The 17,819-nt window shown below is 44.6% G+C and overlaps 2 protein-coding genes across 3 annotated transcripts in view; both read right to left on the reverse strand.

The window, feature by feature from the left end:
- Positions 1-1,282: 1,282 nt before the first annotated feature.
- On the reverse strand, positions 1,283-6,887 carry AKAP5 (A-kinase anchoring protein 5). Its single transcript, XM_049611483.1, has 2 exons — positions 6,684-6,887; positions 1,283-4,187 (listed from the first exon to the last, which is right to left on the reverse strand). The coding sequence occupies exon 2, from the start codon at positions 3,925-3,927 to the stop codon at positions 2,638-2,640; it is 1,290 nt and encodes a 429-aa protein (XP_049467440.1). The 5' UTR covers positions 3,928-4,187; positions 6,684-6,887; the 3' UTR covers positions 1,283-2,637.
- A 4,150-nt stretch (positions 6,888-11,037) lies between these two features.
- The window catches only part of MTHFD1 (methylenetetrahydrofolate dehydrogenase, cyclohydrolase and formyltetrahydrofolate synthetase 1), a 68,907-nt gene continuing 62,125 nt past the window's right edge, over positions 11,038-17,819 (reverse strand). Inside the window, exons 25-28 of one of the 2 annotated variants that reach the window (XM_049611461.1) lie at positions 16,944-17,051; positions 16,016-16,168; positions 13,297-13,390; positions 11,038-11,982 (exon numbers count right to left, since the gene is read on the reverse strand). In XM_049611461.1, the coding sequence (XP_049467418.1) occupies positions 13,301-13,390; positions 16,016-16,168; positions 16,944-17,051 (351 nt within the window). In that variant the 3' untranslated portion in view covers positions 11,038-11,982; positions 13,297-13,300. The remainder of the gene's footprint in view (positions 11,983-13,296; positions 13,391-16,015; positions 16,169-16,943; positions 17,052-17,819) is intronic. The other variant, XM_049611460.1, reaches the window with a different exon arrangement.

Consider the following 17,819-nt stretch of genomic DNA (forward strand, 5'->3'; position numbering starts at 1 on the left):
CCTACTTAAATTCATTTAATGTCTCGCATATAAGGTCGAATTGCTTAAAATAAACACTACTGAAATGAAACATATTTTATAAGAGACTTCCAAGTTATGTGACTCCTGCTTGTGTCTACAACAATACAGTTTGGATCACCTTAGAATTCCTTTTAATAGGATTTGGCCATGTGGCAGGTATATTTAGATGGAGACCAATTAATTTCTGGATTCCTTTTTCAAACTGGAATCCTACTTATTTAACTCCCCAGATATTCTCAGTAGGAAAGATTAAGGAAAAACCAATTAAGATGAATGCAAGTGGAGTTACACATCTTACCACAGAAACAATCAATTATAATACATTCTAACCAAAAATATATATCAAACCATAGTGGAAAAAAAAAAAAAGTAGAAACCTAGGACTAGAGGAAGTGCTATTTTAACAAAAATAATTACACATATTTATCTTGTATCTGTTTTTAAAACTCCCAAATAAATATGCTTAAGCCTTCCAAAATATTTTCAATCACTGGTAAGTGCTGTGCTCTGTGCTCATTCATGAGAGATTACTAAAAAGTTTACAATGCAAGTATATTGGCTTGAGCCATTCTGGCAGTAAGTGAAGACAGGATTCTTCAAAACAGTTAAAATGCACCAACTTTGATCAGGTTTTTGACAATTATTCACTTTTAAATATGATCTGGTATTTGCTGGTAGCCATCCAAGTCCATTAGCACCACAGAGAGTGAATGAAAAAGAGTAGTTTTAGGGAGAATGACTTAGCAGTCTTTTTTAAATGTTTAAAAATTGTACACTAAAAGAAATTCATTTCTTGGGTCATGTGTTTTGAAAATCCACGCTCACATTGCTAAATTGAAGGATTTTTGTTGGTTTCTGGTCCCAAGGTTATAGGCATGAAGGTAGGAAAGTCTGGGGGGATAATTTTGCACCTCAGGAAAGAATCTTGCTAATAATATCCATTATTTGGTTCAGTTCCAAAGTCAGATTAGGTTTTTCTGCCAGAGGTCTCAAGATGTACTCACAGCAAGAAACAAAGAAGGTTCTATAGGACAAATTAGCACATACTTTCTATACGTAATAATGCTGGAAGTCACCTAGATCATTTACAATCATCCAATGTACACTCTTTTCCCCAAGAATGTACAAATATTCTTTAACAAATACCTTACAACTCAAATGGAGAGCTCTTCATACTTCATCCACTTTCAGAGTGATGCCGCCCCTTAGACAGTGGGGGACTCTACAGTTTGAACCTTTACCTGTGAGGTAGGGAAGTGTATTGTAGTATTATGGCCATTTCACACAAGGAAAGATTGAAATGTAATTACTTTTTCAAAAAATATGGTAATTATTAATGAGATCGGTGATTTAAATAACCGAATAAAATGCAAACAAGCCCTTATGGTTACATTAAGTTCATTTTTTCTGTAAGGGATTAGCTGGACTGGAAATACTGATGAAAAAGTTATTTTTCAAAATCCACATAAAATGTTTGTTACTGGTATCTCAACACAGAGGCACAATGAGAGAATACTGACATTTAAAATTCAATGTGCTTTAGCAGTAACTTTTTACTTTTTCTATTCAACTATGTACTTGGCTCCTTCTTGGTCAAGAATGGACAATATTTTCACCAGGTTATTATGATTTCCTAGTACTTTCACTGCCAGGCAGGCTTTGAATTCACGTTCCCTCTTCGAGGAGAGGTTGATGAATACGGGCTCTAGAGAAGCAATCCTGCAAGATGAATCCTATGTTATCTGTGATAATTTGTTACTCGGGCAGTGTGCCTTCCCCTGGATGGAAAACAATGATCTCACTTTTTGTTGCTGCTGTTGCTGTTGCTTAGCTTTTCAGGTTTTGTTTTTAAGCTTTTCAGTAGACGACCCCATGCAGAAATGGATTTATACAGGTCTGCTGGAGGCAGAAGATGGAGAGCGAAGATGCCCTGCCTGTTTCTACACCTTTGCACTTGGTAATTATTTGTCTGTCTGAAGTAAATTGTGAATGGCTTGTGTACAGTATTTAAGCAGGACTAGAAAAACACTCATGTTTAATTCAAATATGCACATTCTGCTGAAACTAAGAAAAGGCAATATTTTTTTGAGGTAAGACTACTGCCTATGAGTGTAACAACTATAAATCACACATTCACAAAAATAGCTCACCTTCTTCACCATTTTAAACATAAAAGTGCACTGTGGGGGTGGGGGGGAAGCTTTGAAAATCGAATGTGATGTTAACCTATACACAGGATCGAACTATCAAAGGGAAACCAGGCTTTGTGACATCAGAGAACAGTAAAGAGTTTATGTCATCCCATAAGTGCTCAATTAATACAGCTTCCTTCCCCCAAGTACCCCAATCTCCACGTGTCATTTTCACACCTCCCTGTATGTCACTGTGCATTGCAATCTGTATGGGCTTCCTCTGATCCAGAAGTGACTACATCTCAGGGGGAGAAAGGGTTTTATAAACGTAATTCTTTTGCACTTCTGGATCAGAACTGTACCTTTAAATTCCACAGATGATAAATCCCTCATTTGTTACTGAAAAAGAAATGCCGCAAGTATGTAAAATAATTCAGCCAGCATTAAGCTTTTTTTCTTTTCCTCCCATGATTTGGAAATTAAGTCACTGCAGAAGATTGTTTATTTTATTATCATCAGAGGCCATTTCATTAATCAGCTGTTCTATAGACAACTGAATAGCATTCTTGACAAGAGAAGAAGCCGTTTCTTTTAAGAGTGTTTCGTATTGTTCTGAAGTTCTACCCTCAAAACCACTATCATTAGCAAAAACCCCTATTTGCTCATTTTCAATTGAAATTAAGAATTGCTTAGGGACATTTTTAGATTTCTTAACATCAAATTCACTGATTTCAGTGTCTGTAATAATAATAGCGATTGGCTCCATTCTTTTGCTTTCTTCTGGTTTTGGTTTCTCTGCAGTGACCTCATTTCCTCTAAGCTCTGATTCCTGGCTCAGTTCAGTATCTTTTGGCTCACTCTCTTCAGCAACCATCTCTCCACTTTCGTGCTGTTTCCAATTTGGTCCACTTTCTAGGATATTGCTTTTGGCTTCTTCCACAATTTGCTGATCTGGGACTGCAGGTGAGGGAGGAACATCAGAAGCCACCGGCAGTTGCTGTTGTGTTTCTGAAGGTTCAAGTGGGCTTGCTTGCTGGGGTTGAACGCGTTGTTTTTCCTCAGTTGTTTCAGTATCTCGTTCAATGACTAGCGTTCCTGTGTGAATGGCAGAATGCCCCGTGTCTAACCCAAGTTCTACTGCAATCACTTTTTCCCCAGGTGCCGTTGTGCTGTGGCTCACGTTTGGCTCACAGACCTCATCGCCCCCTTTCTGTGAGACAGCTTTACTCACATCCTGGGGCAACTTGGGCGTGGTTGCCTGGTCATCGGATTGGGTCGGAGCTTCCGTATCCAAACGTTCAGCCTCTCCCTGGACTCTGAGGCTGCAGTCGGAGTCTTCTATAATTTTGGAATGATTACTTCTTTTCTCTCCTTTTGAGAATTTTATGCAGGGAATCTTGAGTCTGGATTTTGCCTTTTTCCTAGAAAGATCAGCATCCTCAGCACTGATTTCAGGTTGCACTTTAGCCTCAAAGGGCTTTTGCTGCTTTGAAGCTTCTGACCTTTTCCTGTGCGTTACAAGACGTTTGATTGACGCCCAGGCCCCCACTGGGGCCTGGGGCTGATCAGAAGCTCCCGCCTCTGGGAGACCCGTTCTTGCTGCACCAGCAGCTTTAGAGCTAGCTTTGGGCTTCATCTCTTTGGCTGCTTTCTTTCTTCTCTTGAAGCAAAGCACTGATGCTTTTTCCTCCTGCCGCTCATCTTGAGGACTAACTTCTGTGGGTCTCTTCTCATCCTTGCTTTCGACTTGAATCTCAGAAACTGTGGCTTCCATTTTTACATTACACTCGTTCTTTCTCTAGAAAACTATATTCTTTCTTCCTTAGCGGCCTTTATGACCAAAAAGTGGGCAAAAATACCATACTAAGTAAAATTTCTTCCAGATGTATTCACTCTTTTTGTCTTACTCCAGTTATTTTAGGTGGCTTCTCCAGTGTACAACTCCTAGTTTCTCTATTACTTGAAATTTCCTCTCTTTAATTTCTTCACGAAAGCCCTTTACGGGATAGATTTTTATTTTATTTAAGGATCAACCTGATGAGAGAAAAGAGAGTGGCATTTTATTTCACCATCAGCCTATTGTTTTCTAGGAAAACAATTTCCTAGATTTCCGTCGAACGTATATGATTCTACCAGGCACGTTTCCCACAGAATAACTTACTGAAATAACTGGAGAATTAAAATATCAAAAAGATTTCCATGTGAATCTATTTTCCTCTACTCTCTTTCTTAAAACTTCATCTTGGATTATTTGCAAATCTGATATCAATTCTTTCATTGCGCTGTCTTTACGAATGTTTATGACTCAATTCCAAACATTTGTTAACAAAGTTAACAAAACAAACATTAACAAAACAATGAAAGGCAAGGTGATAAGCAAGCTAGGGTAATTTTTATTACATGCAGTAAAGAATTCTGCAGCTGCAAAGGATCTTAGAGATTTTTCAAGCCCAGCCAGATGAAGAAATCGAGCTCCAGAGTGGGTGGTTGGACTGCTGAAAGCCATACAGTTAGACAAGGTCATAGCCAGAGTTAGAACTGAAGACTTTGCCTCTCCGATGTTCTTTCCATTCTACCATAAGGTTTCGGTTCTAAAAATGTATGTTCTGTCAGGGAGCTGCTACTTTTCATACATACTTTCAGGAAATTTAACATCACTGTCATTCACCACTCTTAAATGTAGTTGTATGGTTTTGACATTTTTTTCCCTAAGTATCTACTGTTCAAAAGTTTTCCATAATGAGCACATAGCCAAAGGTCAGTAAGAGTGAATGATAATAAGAACTAACATTTATTGAGCAGCATCTGTGCCTTAGGAAAGGCTAAGCACGTTTACATACATCTCTAATCTTCCCCACAACATTACGAAGTGAGTAGGTGCTGGTATCACTATCTGCAGAGGAAGAAACTGAGGCACAGAGTTAAGCAACTTGCCTGAGATTCCACAGCTAGTAGGTAATCTTTGGTTGAATCCAAGCTCTGAAAGTGCGCAACAGAGTTTTATCAGGAAAATGAATTATTTGGAGATACTAATCTGCAGTAGATTCACTAGTCAAAAATGTTTTCATTGCTTAAATTTAACTTATGGTTATTTAACCATAACACAGCCCATGAACTCATAATTGAACCAAGACTAGACTGGGTTCGTGTTATTTTAAAATCAAGCTTCTGAAATTCCTTATATTTTGTTTTCTTGGTTCTGGAACTAATTAAGGAGCCAAAGATAATCGCTAAGCTATGTGATTGGCAAACTGATTGGTTACATATAAATATAAAATTAATCCACAGAATAGCGTGACCAACGAACAAAGATGTGAGGGGATGATCTCAACAAAAGTTGTACCAATTTTTGTTGATCGAAGTCCTAAAATAAGCAAGGGGACTCTTTCCTTGTACTATTTTTATGTAAATCCTTCAGCGTTGTAGGTTTATTTGGGCAGCTCTTGATTCTATGAACCACAAGAGGAACTGGAACTCTGCAAATCAGTTTATGATCTAAGTTTTCCCTTAGGTTGGATTTCCATACTCGATGCCCCTGATGGAAGGACAAGATCATCCCAGAACAGCGCGGGAACTAAAATATGAACATTGTAGGTGTCCCTCCTCAAATGATGCTTCCATACGCTCCAGAATCACAGCTGATTATAGCTCTCTCTTTAAGTCTTCTCCTGTCTCGGAGTTCTCAGCACCTGAGTGTTTACCAGCCAGAGAATGTATAACTAACAGAAATATTGAAATTAGACCATGTTTAAGACTGTAGGATTTGAAATTGCTCTGGATTGCCCAAAGACAACTGCCTGAGAAGCTCACTTGAATGGATATCACAGTAGAAATAAATTCCCCAAAAACCTAACCGAAATGGGGAAAATACAATCTGAAGACCTTAAAACTTTGAAGAGTGTTAGTCTGCAGATGATTCCTCCTTAGCCAGCAGGGTACTCTTACCGCCACAGCAATCTTAAAGTCCCTGTTGTCATTTCCTGACCGAGTCTCATGTCTAACGCCCCTTTCCCCCTTGAGCAGAGAAACCCGGAGGAAAAGAGCGAGCCCCCTGCGAGGAAAGCTGCGAATCTCTCCCAGGGCCGGATGCGGACCACCAAGCTGCCTCCGGAGGAAGGCGGCTCGTTCGGCTGGACGCGCTTGGTGGCAGGTGCTGGAGCGCACGATAAAGAACTCAAAAAGGAAAGTGCCGGGGGCGTGGAACAGATAGCCCAGCTTCAGGCTGTCTGCACAAACAGAATGGCCAGGGGCCCCAAATCACATTCCTCTCAAATGAGGGTAAGGAAGGGCAAGCGGTCCCCGCAACCCCTGCTGCCAGGACGAGCTGTAACGCGGAGAGGGCGGGTGGGCACAGCTGACCAGGGTGTCCGCTGGCTGGAGATGCGGGCGGACGGACGACCCTCCCGGTTCTTACCCCGGCCACCTCGGGGGCCCCGGTTGTGGGCGCCCATCCCGCCGCGCGGGCGGCCAGAGGACCTGACCCTGGCCCAGACCCCCTTCCCTGCCACCCCCTCGCCGTCCCTCACTTACCGAGGGCGCGGGGGTCCCCGGCGACCCTGCTGCCGAGGTCAGGGGGCGGCTCGCGGGGCCGGGCGCCCAGGAGGCTGGGAAGCCTCGGTCGTACCCGCAGTGAACAACCCTCTGCAGTGGGACCGCAGCCCGCGGCGCCCCCTCCCCAGAGAGCGGGGAGCGACAGCCCGCGGCTCCAATGCGCGCCGGGAGGGCGGGCGGGCGCGGGGCGGGGCCAGGGCGGGCGGGGGCGGGGGCGGGGCCAGGGCGGGCGGGGGCGGGGGCGCGGCCTGAGAGAGCCTCCCCCCCCCCCCCCCCCCCCGCCGCGTGGGAGCGCACCCGGCGCTTCGAGCCCCCGCGCGAGTTCCCGCCGCGCGACCCCGTCCGGCCCGGGGCTGGGGACCACCCGCAGATGGGGTGGGGACAGGGGGAGTGAGCCCCGCACCTCCTGAGATGCAAAGTAGCAAAATCTGGTTTTAAATTATGGGCAGTGCCATCGAAGCCCCCTCGACCCACCAAATATTTAAAGACACAGCAGATACATTTTGAAAGGATTCAAAACTGTGCACGGTGAGAGCTCGTTTGGAGAGAAAATTACGTATGTGAATTGAGACCAAAAAAACAAACAAACAAACAAAAAAACAGAACAAAACACAGACACACACAAACCAGCTATCCTAGGAGTGGCTTTGGGTGCAATGGTGTTATTATGGTTCATTGCCAAATGGACTCTGAGGCCCAAGACCTAGACAGACCCTAATCTCCCTAGTCTAGGGGGCCAGGTGGAGGTGATACAATCTGTGTGCGGAGGAGGTCAGGGCACAGGAACCCAGCCCCATCCATCTTTTATACCTTACGTATTTACAATGTGTGCTTAATCTTGTCCCTCTCGATTAAGCGGGAGTGGGGATCAGGAGATTGCTTTCCTCACGATTCCAGTCCCAATCAGAGCAAAGGGCACAGGCAACATCTACCCTCCTTCCTGACTGGATGGCTAGGTTGTGTATTTTCATACGTTTTCTGGGTCTTTGTCTAAACCGGTTACAAGCGTAGTGAAACACACCGCAAGCATTTATTTGTACTTAGCGCATCGGTTTCATTAACCAATGAGGTGTTGCTGTGAGGACTTAGGTGTGAGGGCTTCAGGATTACCAGTACCTACCCGGGCATTCCTGGGAGTTCCAGCAGTGAGGTCCTCCCGGGGTTACAGTTCTGGGCTCCTCAGGGGCCCTCCCCGGGACACCGTCCAGATGAAGAACCTGTTCAGGCGGAGCAAAGAATTACCAAAGAGCGCTGTACTTACTACCTCCATTCTTTGACAGGATTCTGATCTTCACGGAAATAAATCTGGTATCTGCTTTTGGATGTTTTTCCAGAAATACATTTTACCTTTGTGAGATTCTGTAGCTCTCACTGAGACTTAAGAAAGAAACACGAGGACCCAACAGCAAAGCCGAATCTAAGTTGTCGGGGTCTTAAACTTACAGGTAAAGTTAGAGATGAAAGCTGTAAAACAGGAAAATCCATTAGCATCTACTTTAGTGGTAATTAAGAATTCAGTTTGTCTTTGTGCAGACAGCCAACACCAGCCTGTGAAAATGCAGTTTATATTCCCAGATGGGTTGCTAACCTTGCTGACACTTTTGAACTTTAAACAAGCCAAAAGAAATCCATGGCACTCATAAACAACTGAGATGCTATTACTCATTGAGATCCAAGTTTCCCCAAATCTACTAGACATAGGCATTTACAACAATTTCAGGCAAAAATAAGATGAGCTTATCCAGATGAAGACAGGTAGGAGAGCTGTCTTATTAGGCAGGAGTTGGAAATAAAATAAGGGACAGGTAAAAAACAACAAAATCCACTTTAATGACTTGTAGATCTTTTATCACTTTTCTTGGGAAAAAAAAAGACTAGTGGAAGGGAACTGGTAAGAGGTTGAGGTAAATTGATTTTGTATTTGAAGGGAAGATTTCTTTAAGGTATATTTCAAATAACTCATCCCCAACCTGTACCACATGTGCGTGCACACACACACACACACTCACAAAGAATATAGTACTATAAATAAAATACTGCACTGTGATTTTTCTTTAGGATATGACTACAAACTGATGCCATATCTGAATTTTAAGAAATGTATTCAGTACTTCATGCATGAAAGAAACCCGTCATCCCTGAACTCAAGTGACAGTTAGTAAGCTATTACCCATATCGTTGTCTGCTACTCCATTAGTAGCTTTTCATTATATAATGAGAAACAGGCTATAAATAGATTTCTCCAATCTGATGAGAAATTATCCTTCCTACAGCTTATCTTGTCAATATCACCAGCCATAGCGTGCCAATAGCATAGTTTGCTTGTTTATCTGAACTCCTCTTTACCTGCTCTCAACTGGTCCTACCGTTTCTCCCATTCTGGCCCTCATCCCCCGGGGCCTGGGCCTGTAGCTACCAAAAATGGCTTAGAACTCCTTAGCAGTAATTCTTACACACATTTGAGAGACCTTCTGGGAATCAGCCCACCACCCTCTTCCCTGGTACACCATTAAATGAACTTGTGGCTCGTGTTCTCTGGTACTTTTATCTGTTTCGGGGCACCGTCCGGTTGGTTGTACCAGTGAACACAAACTCAACGGGAGTTCTGTCGTAATCTGCTTTACTTGACAGTACATGCGTGCTGCCTCTTCTGAATTGTTACTACGAACATCTTCAGTGCATGGCGACAGCCTCTGAAGTACAGAATAGAGAAGGTCCGCTCTGTTCATCAGTAACATTACAAATAGCAGGAGGGAAAGCATCAGTGGCCCGGAAAAGGGTTAAGAACGGGGAGGCCAGTGATCTGGAAGGGCTCCTCGGCCCAAGGTAAAGACACTGGACTTTGTCTGGCAACATATAATATGTACTCCGAGCACTAATGCTTCTGCAGGTCTTGAATTTAGGTCTTCAATTAGCCTGCAGTTATTTTTTTTTTTTTTTTTTTTTTTAGCCTCGGTGCTCTTTACCCTTAAAAAAAACTTTTTAAGTAATCTCTACTCCCAGTGTGGGGCTCAAACTCACGGCCCTGAGACCAAGAGTCACATGCTCCACTAACGGAACCAGCCAGGTACCCTCTTAAGAAGTGTGGTCACACTTTTTAACCACAGATCGAAGAATCAGTTTCACAAAACCCATGCTATTAATTGCTCAGCAGCCTTCCCAACCTCTTTATTTCTTCCCTCTGCTTCTTCCGCCTTTCACTCTCCCTTCCTTCAAGAGGGAAGTGAAATGGACACAGCTTTCCACCTGTCACAAATGGGAAGTCTGCTTCTGTACCACGTGGCAGGGGCTGCCTTCCAGGAACAGCTCTGATGGGCAGAATAACAGGAGCAGAGGCTTTAGCGTCAGAGGACTTAAAAAGTCCATCTGGCAGGCAGCAAGTAGTGCAATTTGAAGTCTGCCTTCCTGCAAAATGGAGATACAAACCTAATTTACAAATTTGTTCTGTTATCATTTCTCTTGACACATTTCTAGCCAAAGGTCAGCTCCCATTTTGAAGCTAGAGGTCACTTTTGAGCAATTCCATTACTAACAATTTACCCAACACGTGCTTCTACACAGACTGCACAGATGCGTGAGAGAATATTCGCTGCTCTCATTTGTAACAGCAATAACCATGAAACGATGATAAGTGTCCATCGATAGAGGACTGCTGAAATACTACACAGCTGTAAAAAACAAGGTGTGTCTCCAGCTGCTGACATAGTAAGATCTCCAAGATATACTGCCAGGGGGAAAAAGCAAGTGGTACCATTTGAATTTTTCTGAAGACATTTTACTCCTCCTTAGGAAAATTCTTGCATTCGTGATAGTCCATTCATTCTAAGCAGTATCTGGTAAAAAACAGTTTGGACTACTTATTATATTAGGGGTTTGTTTGCTATCTTTGGCTTATACACCCTCCACTCACCTTCTCCCACCAATCGTGTTCACTATTCCTATCAATATTAAGGACATAAACCCACCTGGCTTTTGGTGATGAGGAAGCCTAAATCCTTTAAGATGATCTTTGAGTCACCACGTCTAACAATAGACTGCTTTCTTCCCTTATGTACAAAATGAATTCCCGGCAAGTCCCATTCCAGATGACGTCTCATAGGACATTAAAAAACCCCATCAAAAACAGTGAACTCTGTGCAGATGGGGCCCAAATGATGCTTTGGAACAGGAACTGACACCATCGTTGTGAACAATGTGCCAGGCACTATACAAAGCATGGTGAAGCTTGGGCTCCGCACTCATGATCCCTTTACCATATGCCTCCGAAGCACTGCCATCAATTCTTTGGATGGCAAAACTGCATGACAACACCAACGTGAACCCAGGGAATTAAATGTAATAAAACCAAGGACACCGGGACAAATATTGCTCCGCCAATGCCAGCAGTGTTTACATCAGCATCAATGGTGATGCAACATCTCCTGGAAGGATCCAATGCAGGAAGATAAGGGAGAAGAGGGAGGAAAAAACAGGAGAGGAAGAACAGAGAAGATAAACAAGAGGAGGGAAAACATTTCAGGGAAAAAAACATTCCAGAGGGAGGGGTAGAGACCAGGGCACATGGTACAAGCCCAATCAACATTTGCTGAACCAACAGAGCAGACAGGATGGACCTGTAGTTAGTGCTTCATGACCGTCCTTCCTGAAGACTTAAAAAAATGAATGGTGCTAAAGCTGTGCCAGAAATGGGACCTCCAAGGAAGTTCAGCACAAAAACCTGGATAAGTGTGACTTTCTCAGGTCTGTTTTAAAGGAACAATATAGAAAGGTACGTGATTAAAAAGGCACATTCTCTATACCCTACTTCCCCCTCAACCCTCTCAGGAGGGATCCCGATTGTGTCCCCCCCAAGAACTCTGCATGCATGTGCCATTTACCCCTTTGAACACAACAGTGTCAATAAAGAAGGTCTTGCAACTTGCTTCTTCAGTCCCGGGTGCCTGCTGGCAAAGGGGCTCCCGCAGGACAGCAGTGATACTGTAGCACAGTCTGTTAAGGCTAGAATTTATATTTAAACATCCAGATTGCAAAATCATTTCCTTTTATTCTGTGGAACTTCAATCAAGTAAGTTGACTTGTGCATGATTTATGTTAATTTATACATGGTGGTGGGAATTAAGACTGAAGAAAGGCTCCTGGGGAAACTTCTGCTCTTTCTTTCAGAAGATCTTCAGGGCAGGGGCTGACTCCTCTCCACCTTCCCCACACTTCCTAACCAACAGTCGGCCCGAATAGACACTGGCCAAATGTTCAGAGCGGCTCCTCGAAGAGGGGAAATCTAGAAGGAAAAGGACATGAGAAGTAAACGTTCCTCTACGAGCTGAAACACACCCCGACCCCCACCCTGCAGCATCCTCCTTTTGCTCTGCCAAAGCTGTTAACGTTTCCATCCTTCCCACAACCAACTCCAGGAGGGCAGGGTTTGCCCACGGACCTGAACACAATGCACGCCACTCTTCTACTATGGCTATGTGAACACTGTTCGGGCCGGGAGTGAGCCAGGGGGACACCTCCAGTGTCACATAAGTACCCCAGGCATGGAGCACACCGTCTCTGCTCCCTCTGCAGGGACTTGTGTAAGCACCCATCCTTGCGGCTGCTGGGAAGAGGACTATACTTTGCCATCAGCCGGACCTTTACTTTCTTAAACAACCTGAGAGTTTTCGTTCTGCATTGTTACCCTCTGACACCCTTGTCTTCAATGGCTCCTTCTAGTTAGTGTTGCTTAATTCCTAGACTTGTAACTCTAGGTCACTTGCAGCTGTCAGGATTCCCCTTTGTAACTGCCCAGATCAGGACTCAGTTTCCTGAAAACCAGGTCTTCCCTTTTCTTAGTTTATTCCCCGTTTTGCTGGAGGACACTGCTAAATACCTTCCTAGGAAGGGAGGTGGGGTGGCACAGCTGGACGTGTCTGAAAACATCTAGATACATTTGGTGGGGTGTTAAGCACAGGTGGGGAGTCAGCTTGCCCCGTGAACTTGGGAGTCTATTCTTCCATTGTCGAAAAGTCCCTTACTGCTGATAAGAAGACAAGTCTTCAGTCTGATTCCTATTTTCTCATAGACAAACCATTTTTTCTTTTCTGGAAAAGGCTTTTTAGGATTACATCTTTGATGTTTTTGAAACTTCAACTAGATGTATCTAGGGAAGGCTCATTCATTGTGACGAGTACTTGGGAGCCTTTCACTTAAGACCCCATGAAGTCCTAGACTCTTTCCTCTTCTTTTCTACATTCTGGAACATTTACTCAACTCCTGCCCACCATCTACTCAGAGTACACAGACCCCTAGTGGCACCTGCCTTCCAGGGTGCCAACAACTCAGAACGCAGCCTCCGCACCAGTCCCTCCAGAGTTCACGAGACGGTGGCTTTCTCCCCTACACTGCCCCTGAACAAGCCACGCTCTTCGTCCAAAAATGTGTTGAGATATTTCCTTCATTGGTCACTGCAACTCTCCCCTCAGTGATGTTTGGAAAGAGAAGTTCTGAAAGTATCACAACGGGCATTTTCAGAGCGTTAGCTTGAGTCCCATAATTCATAACTGTGCCTTGTAAGGAAAAAAAAGCAAAACTCTCACAGTTGACAACTTACCTGTTTAGAACAACCCATTCACCTGTTCAGTTTCAGGGTCCAAATCAATATCATAGAAACAGGGCCGGGTGGGGAGTCCAGGCATTGTGCTCATCTAGGAGATGTGAAATAGCAGTAAAAAAAAGTGATCTTCGTTTCCACCTTCCCTTCAGATAAAAAGCCCAAGGCACAAAAACAGAATATTATTTTTACAGTTGTCAATAAAGGGGCACTCTTCTTGTTACACACCAAGACACCGATCCTGTTATGGTCTCACAGAGAGACCAGTGAGTCTTCAGCAAGCCAACACTGGGCTTCACTACCATCTTCCACATTGACCACTGCAACAAGAAGTAGCAAGGAAGGCCTTCCACCTACATTCTCTAAGGCAGGTATGGGGATGCTGAGGAGTCTCCTCCCCCCTCCTCAGCCCTCATAAGACCAAAGGGAGGTGCAGGGTTTGTCTGCCTTTTAATTTTGTTTTAATTTGTTTTAATAAGTCTGGGGTTGGGGTGCCCGGGTGGCTTGGTCGGTTGAGCCACCATCCGACTTTGGCTCAGGTTATGAACTCGCGGTTCATGGGTTCGAGCCCCATATCAGGCTCTGTGCTGACAGCTTGGAGCCTGGAGCCTGCTTTGGATTCTGTGTCTCCCTCTCTCTCTGCCCCTCCCCTGCTCATGCTCTGTCTCTGTCTCAAAAATAAATATAAACAGGGGCGCCTGGGTGGCTCAGTCGGTTAAGCGGCCGACTTCGGCTCAGGTCACGATCTCACAGTCTGTGAGTTTGAGCCCCGCGTCGGGCTCTGTGCTGACAGCTCAGAGCCTGGAGCCTGTTTCAGATTCTGTGTCTCCCTCTCTCTGACCCTCCCCTGTTCATGCTCTGTCTCTCCCTGTCTCAAAAATAAATAAAATGTTAAAAAAAAAAATTTTTTTTTTTAAATTAAAAAAAAATAAATGTAAACATTAAAAAAAAAAAAAAAAAGTCTTGTGTTGATGCCCGTATCATTCTGCTTCAGCAGCACATTAGGAATTAGTATCCGTTAACTTGGGCCAAGACATTTCTGTACAAAATCTAAATAGTTTTACAATCACTGTTCTTAGGGGTCCAGTTTGGCCTTCTAAAACTGAGCTTGTAATGCCTATGGATTATATTTGTACTTCCTTCTTTTCTAAAGACCTGGCTTTGACAAACATCTACCTCGCGACAAATCCTTAAGGCTTGTAAGTAAACTTTCACCTGTAACAGTATCTTGTATAATGAATATGTACAAGTTCCAAATCAGATCCAGACAGGAAAAGAGTTTAAGCTGAACTTCCACAACTTAACGATAACTTCCCAGAACATTCTCTAGGGACCTGCTATCAGTCTCTATTCTGGAACTCTGTAAGCAACTGGTGGGTGTGTGGACAAGAAGGGGGAAGGAAGGGATTGGTCCTCAGACCTAGCAGAAAAGCCTGGAGGTGACGGTGAAGATGACGGGCTTGTGCCCATTGATGCAGACATGCTACTGGCAAACTCAGGCCGGACCTGTCAGTTTCGCCTTCCCCTCGATGGCCAACCCCCTGCACGCACATCAAAAGCGAGCGCCCAGTGCAGCTCCTCCTATTCCAGCTGGCGGCTGCTGACAAGTGTCTCCAGAGAGAATAACACCCGTTTCTGTGACAGTCAAGATGCCAGGCCAATGGTTTAACATTCCTATCGAAAGGTAACTTCTCTAAATCCCCACGACCGAAGAACGTCGTCACAAAGCTGAACCTCCTGCTCTCTGCAGTGGCTGAAGGGGCACCAGCTTGCCCCACGCTGAGAGCTGAGTGGAGCAGGGCACACATCTTTAATAACTTGCCCAAGGCCAAAACCAGCAGTGAAAACTGGATGTGGCTTTAAAGTTACACACTTCAGACTTATAATGCTACCTCTTACCACTTTCTTTCTATCTATCCTGAAAGAGTAACCCAGCTCCAGCAGGAGATCTGTTGGTTTCTTTTCCATTATGAATTGGCTCAGTTTACTATTTCGATCCTGTACTGCAGGTAAGGACTAGCTGCAGGTATAGGACATTGGGCGGATCAAAGGGGGAAACCTAAGCACAGGATCAGCATTAACCTGGGAAGGTCAGTGCAAACTGTGAGTGTGCCCTTCAGCACTCTCCCTCCCTTGTCAGCAAAGCTCCTTCTTTAATATGCACGAAGTCATAAGGAAGCATTTGATAATTCATCTTGAAGCAGAAATAAGCAACCTCATTTTCCAAGTCTAAAGGGTTCAATCGTATTTTAAGGGGGGAATTCTTTACTCAGAAACAACCAATTCCTTGAGTTTCAGGCATAAGCTGCAGGCCTGTCAAGATGATCAGGGAAGGTCGGAGCCTCTGTCCCTACTCCCTACCCCCCTACTGTTGGCCGGACTGAGTTAATCTGTGAAAGGTACCCAATGAATGTCAGTTGTGATGATACATTAGCACTACACAGACTATCGATTAGGCCTGTCCTGGATTCAGTCAAGGTCATACTGCCCCTGGGAAACTGATGAGAACTGTTACTCATCACAAGTAGTCATGGCTTCACCCTTGAAAGGACACCAGGATGATCCACAGCAAGAGGATTAATCCTAACAGGCCCGACGCCAGCTTGCTCGTCAGCCATGGACTCTGCTCAGCTGGCACTTGCTTGATAGCTTCAGTGATCAATTTCAGACGAGAAGCACAGATGAACCACCCCCCACTCTGCCTGCAGCACTCACTTACCGTCCCCACCAAGGGGTACAGAAAACCGGCCCCGACGCTGGCACGGATGTCACGGATGGGCAGGACGAAGCCTGTGGGCACGCCCTTCTGCTCTGGGTTGTGAGACAAGGACAAGTGTGTTTTGGCCATGCAGATGGGCAGGTTCCCAAAGCCCTGGGGAGAGAAAGAAACAAAGCAGGACAAATGAAAGGTTGACAACAAAGCACATCTGGGCATCGTGATGATACGGATTCTTCAATTTACTTAAAACGTCTAATTCCTGGGGCACCTGGGTGGTTTAGTCGATTAAGCCTCTGACTTCAGCTCAGGCCATATTCTCGTGGTTCATGAGTTCAAGCCTCATGTGGGGCTCTGTGCTCACAGCCCAGCTCCTGAAGCCTGCCTCAAATTCTGTCTCCCTCTCTTTCTGTCCCTCCCCTGCTCGTACTCTGTCTCTCTCTCTCTCAAAAATAAATATTAAAAAAATAAAAAACAATAAAACATCTAATTTCCTTTACATACACCTCTACCTCACTGACCTCAAGCTCTGTATTCTAGACCCCCCCCCACCCCCCAAAAAAAGAATCACTGTTGGGTGAGGGAGGTAAACATCCACAACCATATTCCAAAAGTGAGTATTTTATTTTCGTCCATACAACCTGTTAAAAATGATAGTTTGGAGCAGATGTGAGGACACAACTGAAGGCAGGCTCTCAGTATTTGAGGAAGACACTTCCTATTTCTCCATGGCTTTTCTACGCGTTCATATACCACCTCTGGGTAGATAAAGAACTGGACCACCTAATCCAAGCTCAGTATCCAGAGGGGAGAAGACTGTCACCCAGAGAAGTGAGGCAGTGGGTGCCCAGCAGGGTGGGGAGAACTCAGGGGCTCTGACACCCAGGCTGCTCTGTAAAGAGTTAAAAGAACCAACCAACCAAACACCCACCTGTTTTGTGTAAACGTCAGCTTTGTGTTGAGCTTCGGGGAGCAATTCAATGTCATCGGCCCCGTAGATCTTCTGCGCAATGATCCTGATTTTATCCTCAACTGGAAGCTAATGCACAGGAAAGAGGGGGAGATGCCATGACTGGACACACATGATGATGTTGAACAGGGCCACAGTCCAGGTCCGAGTTCCCACAAGGGCGAGAAGATGCTTTCACATACACATACAGATACACAAATAGTTTGAGGTGCATGTGGGTTACAAACATTTTCTTTTTTAATATCAAGCTCCAGATTTTATACGTGGAAAACGTCCCACAGAGGTAAAGTTACTGTGTGTGTGTGTGTGTGTGTGTGTGTGTGCGTGCACACGTGTGTTATGTGTATTCAGGACCTCCCTAGGTACGTCATAAACAATACTGCTGACTACCCAAGAATAATTATTTCTTCATAAATACAAAGTAGTGTTCTAATATTGCAGATCAGACTCATGTCAAACCAGACCTGGGATACTCCTGACGAAAGACAACCAGCATCCATCCAACTCCCAGTTTGTTATGTGAGAGGCAGATGCTATTTTTAACATAAGGCAGTGACTGCAAACCACTGTTGCTTAGAAATAGCCATAAAAACAAAATCACCTACGTATTAAAAAAACACCCTAGTGACTTACACGACAACATGCACCGGGCGTGCTGCAGAAGGCCATGACTTGTGTGGCACCTGAAACGAACAGTGCCAGGCACGGAGGCCAGTGGTCTCTCACCCAGTGAGAGCCTCCCCCTCCACGGGGCTGCTCCGCTGGGGAATGAAATGCAAACCGCGTTAAGGAGAGACTGCCTAGAGGAAATGGGAAGGAAAGCTCCTTGGATGAGCA

The sequence above is a fragment of the Panthera uncia genome (assembly GCF_023721935.1).
Source record: "Panthera uncia isolate 11264 chromosome B3 unlocalized genomic scaffold, Puncia_PCG_1.0 HiC_scaffold_1, whole genome shotgun sequence".
Lineage (NCBI taxonomy): Eukaryota > Metazoa > Chordata > Mammalia > Carnivora > Felidae > Panthera > Panthera uncia.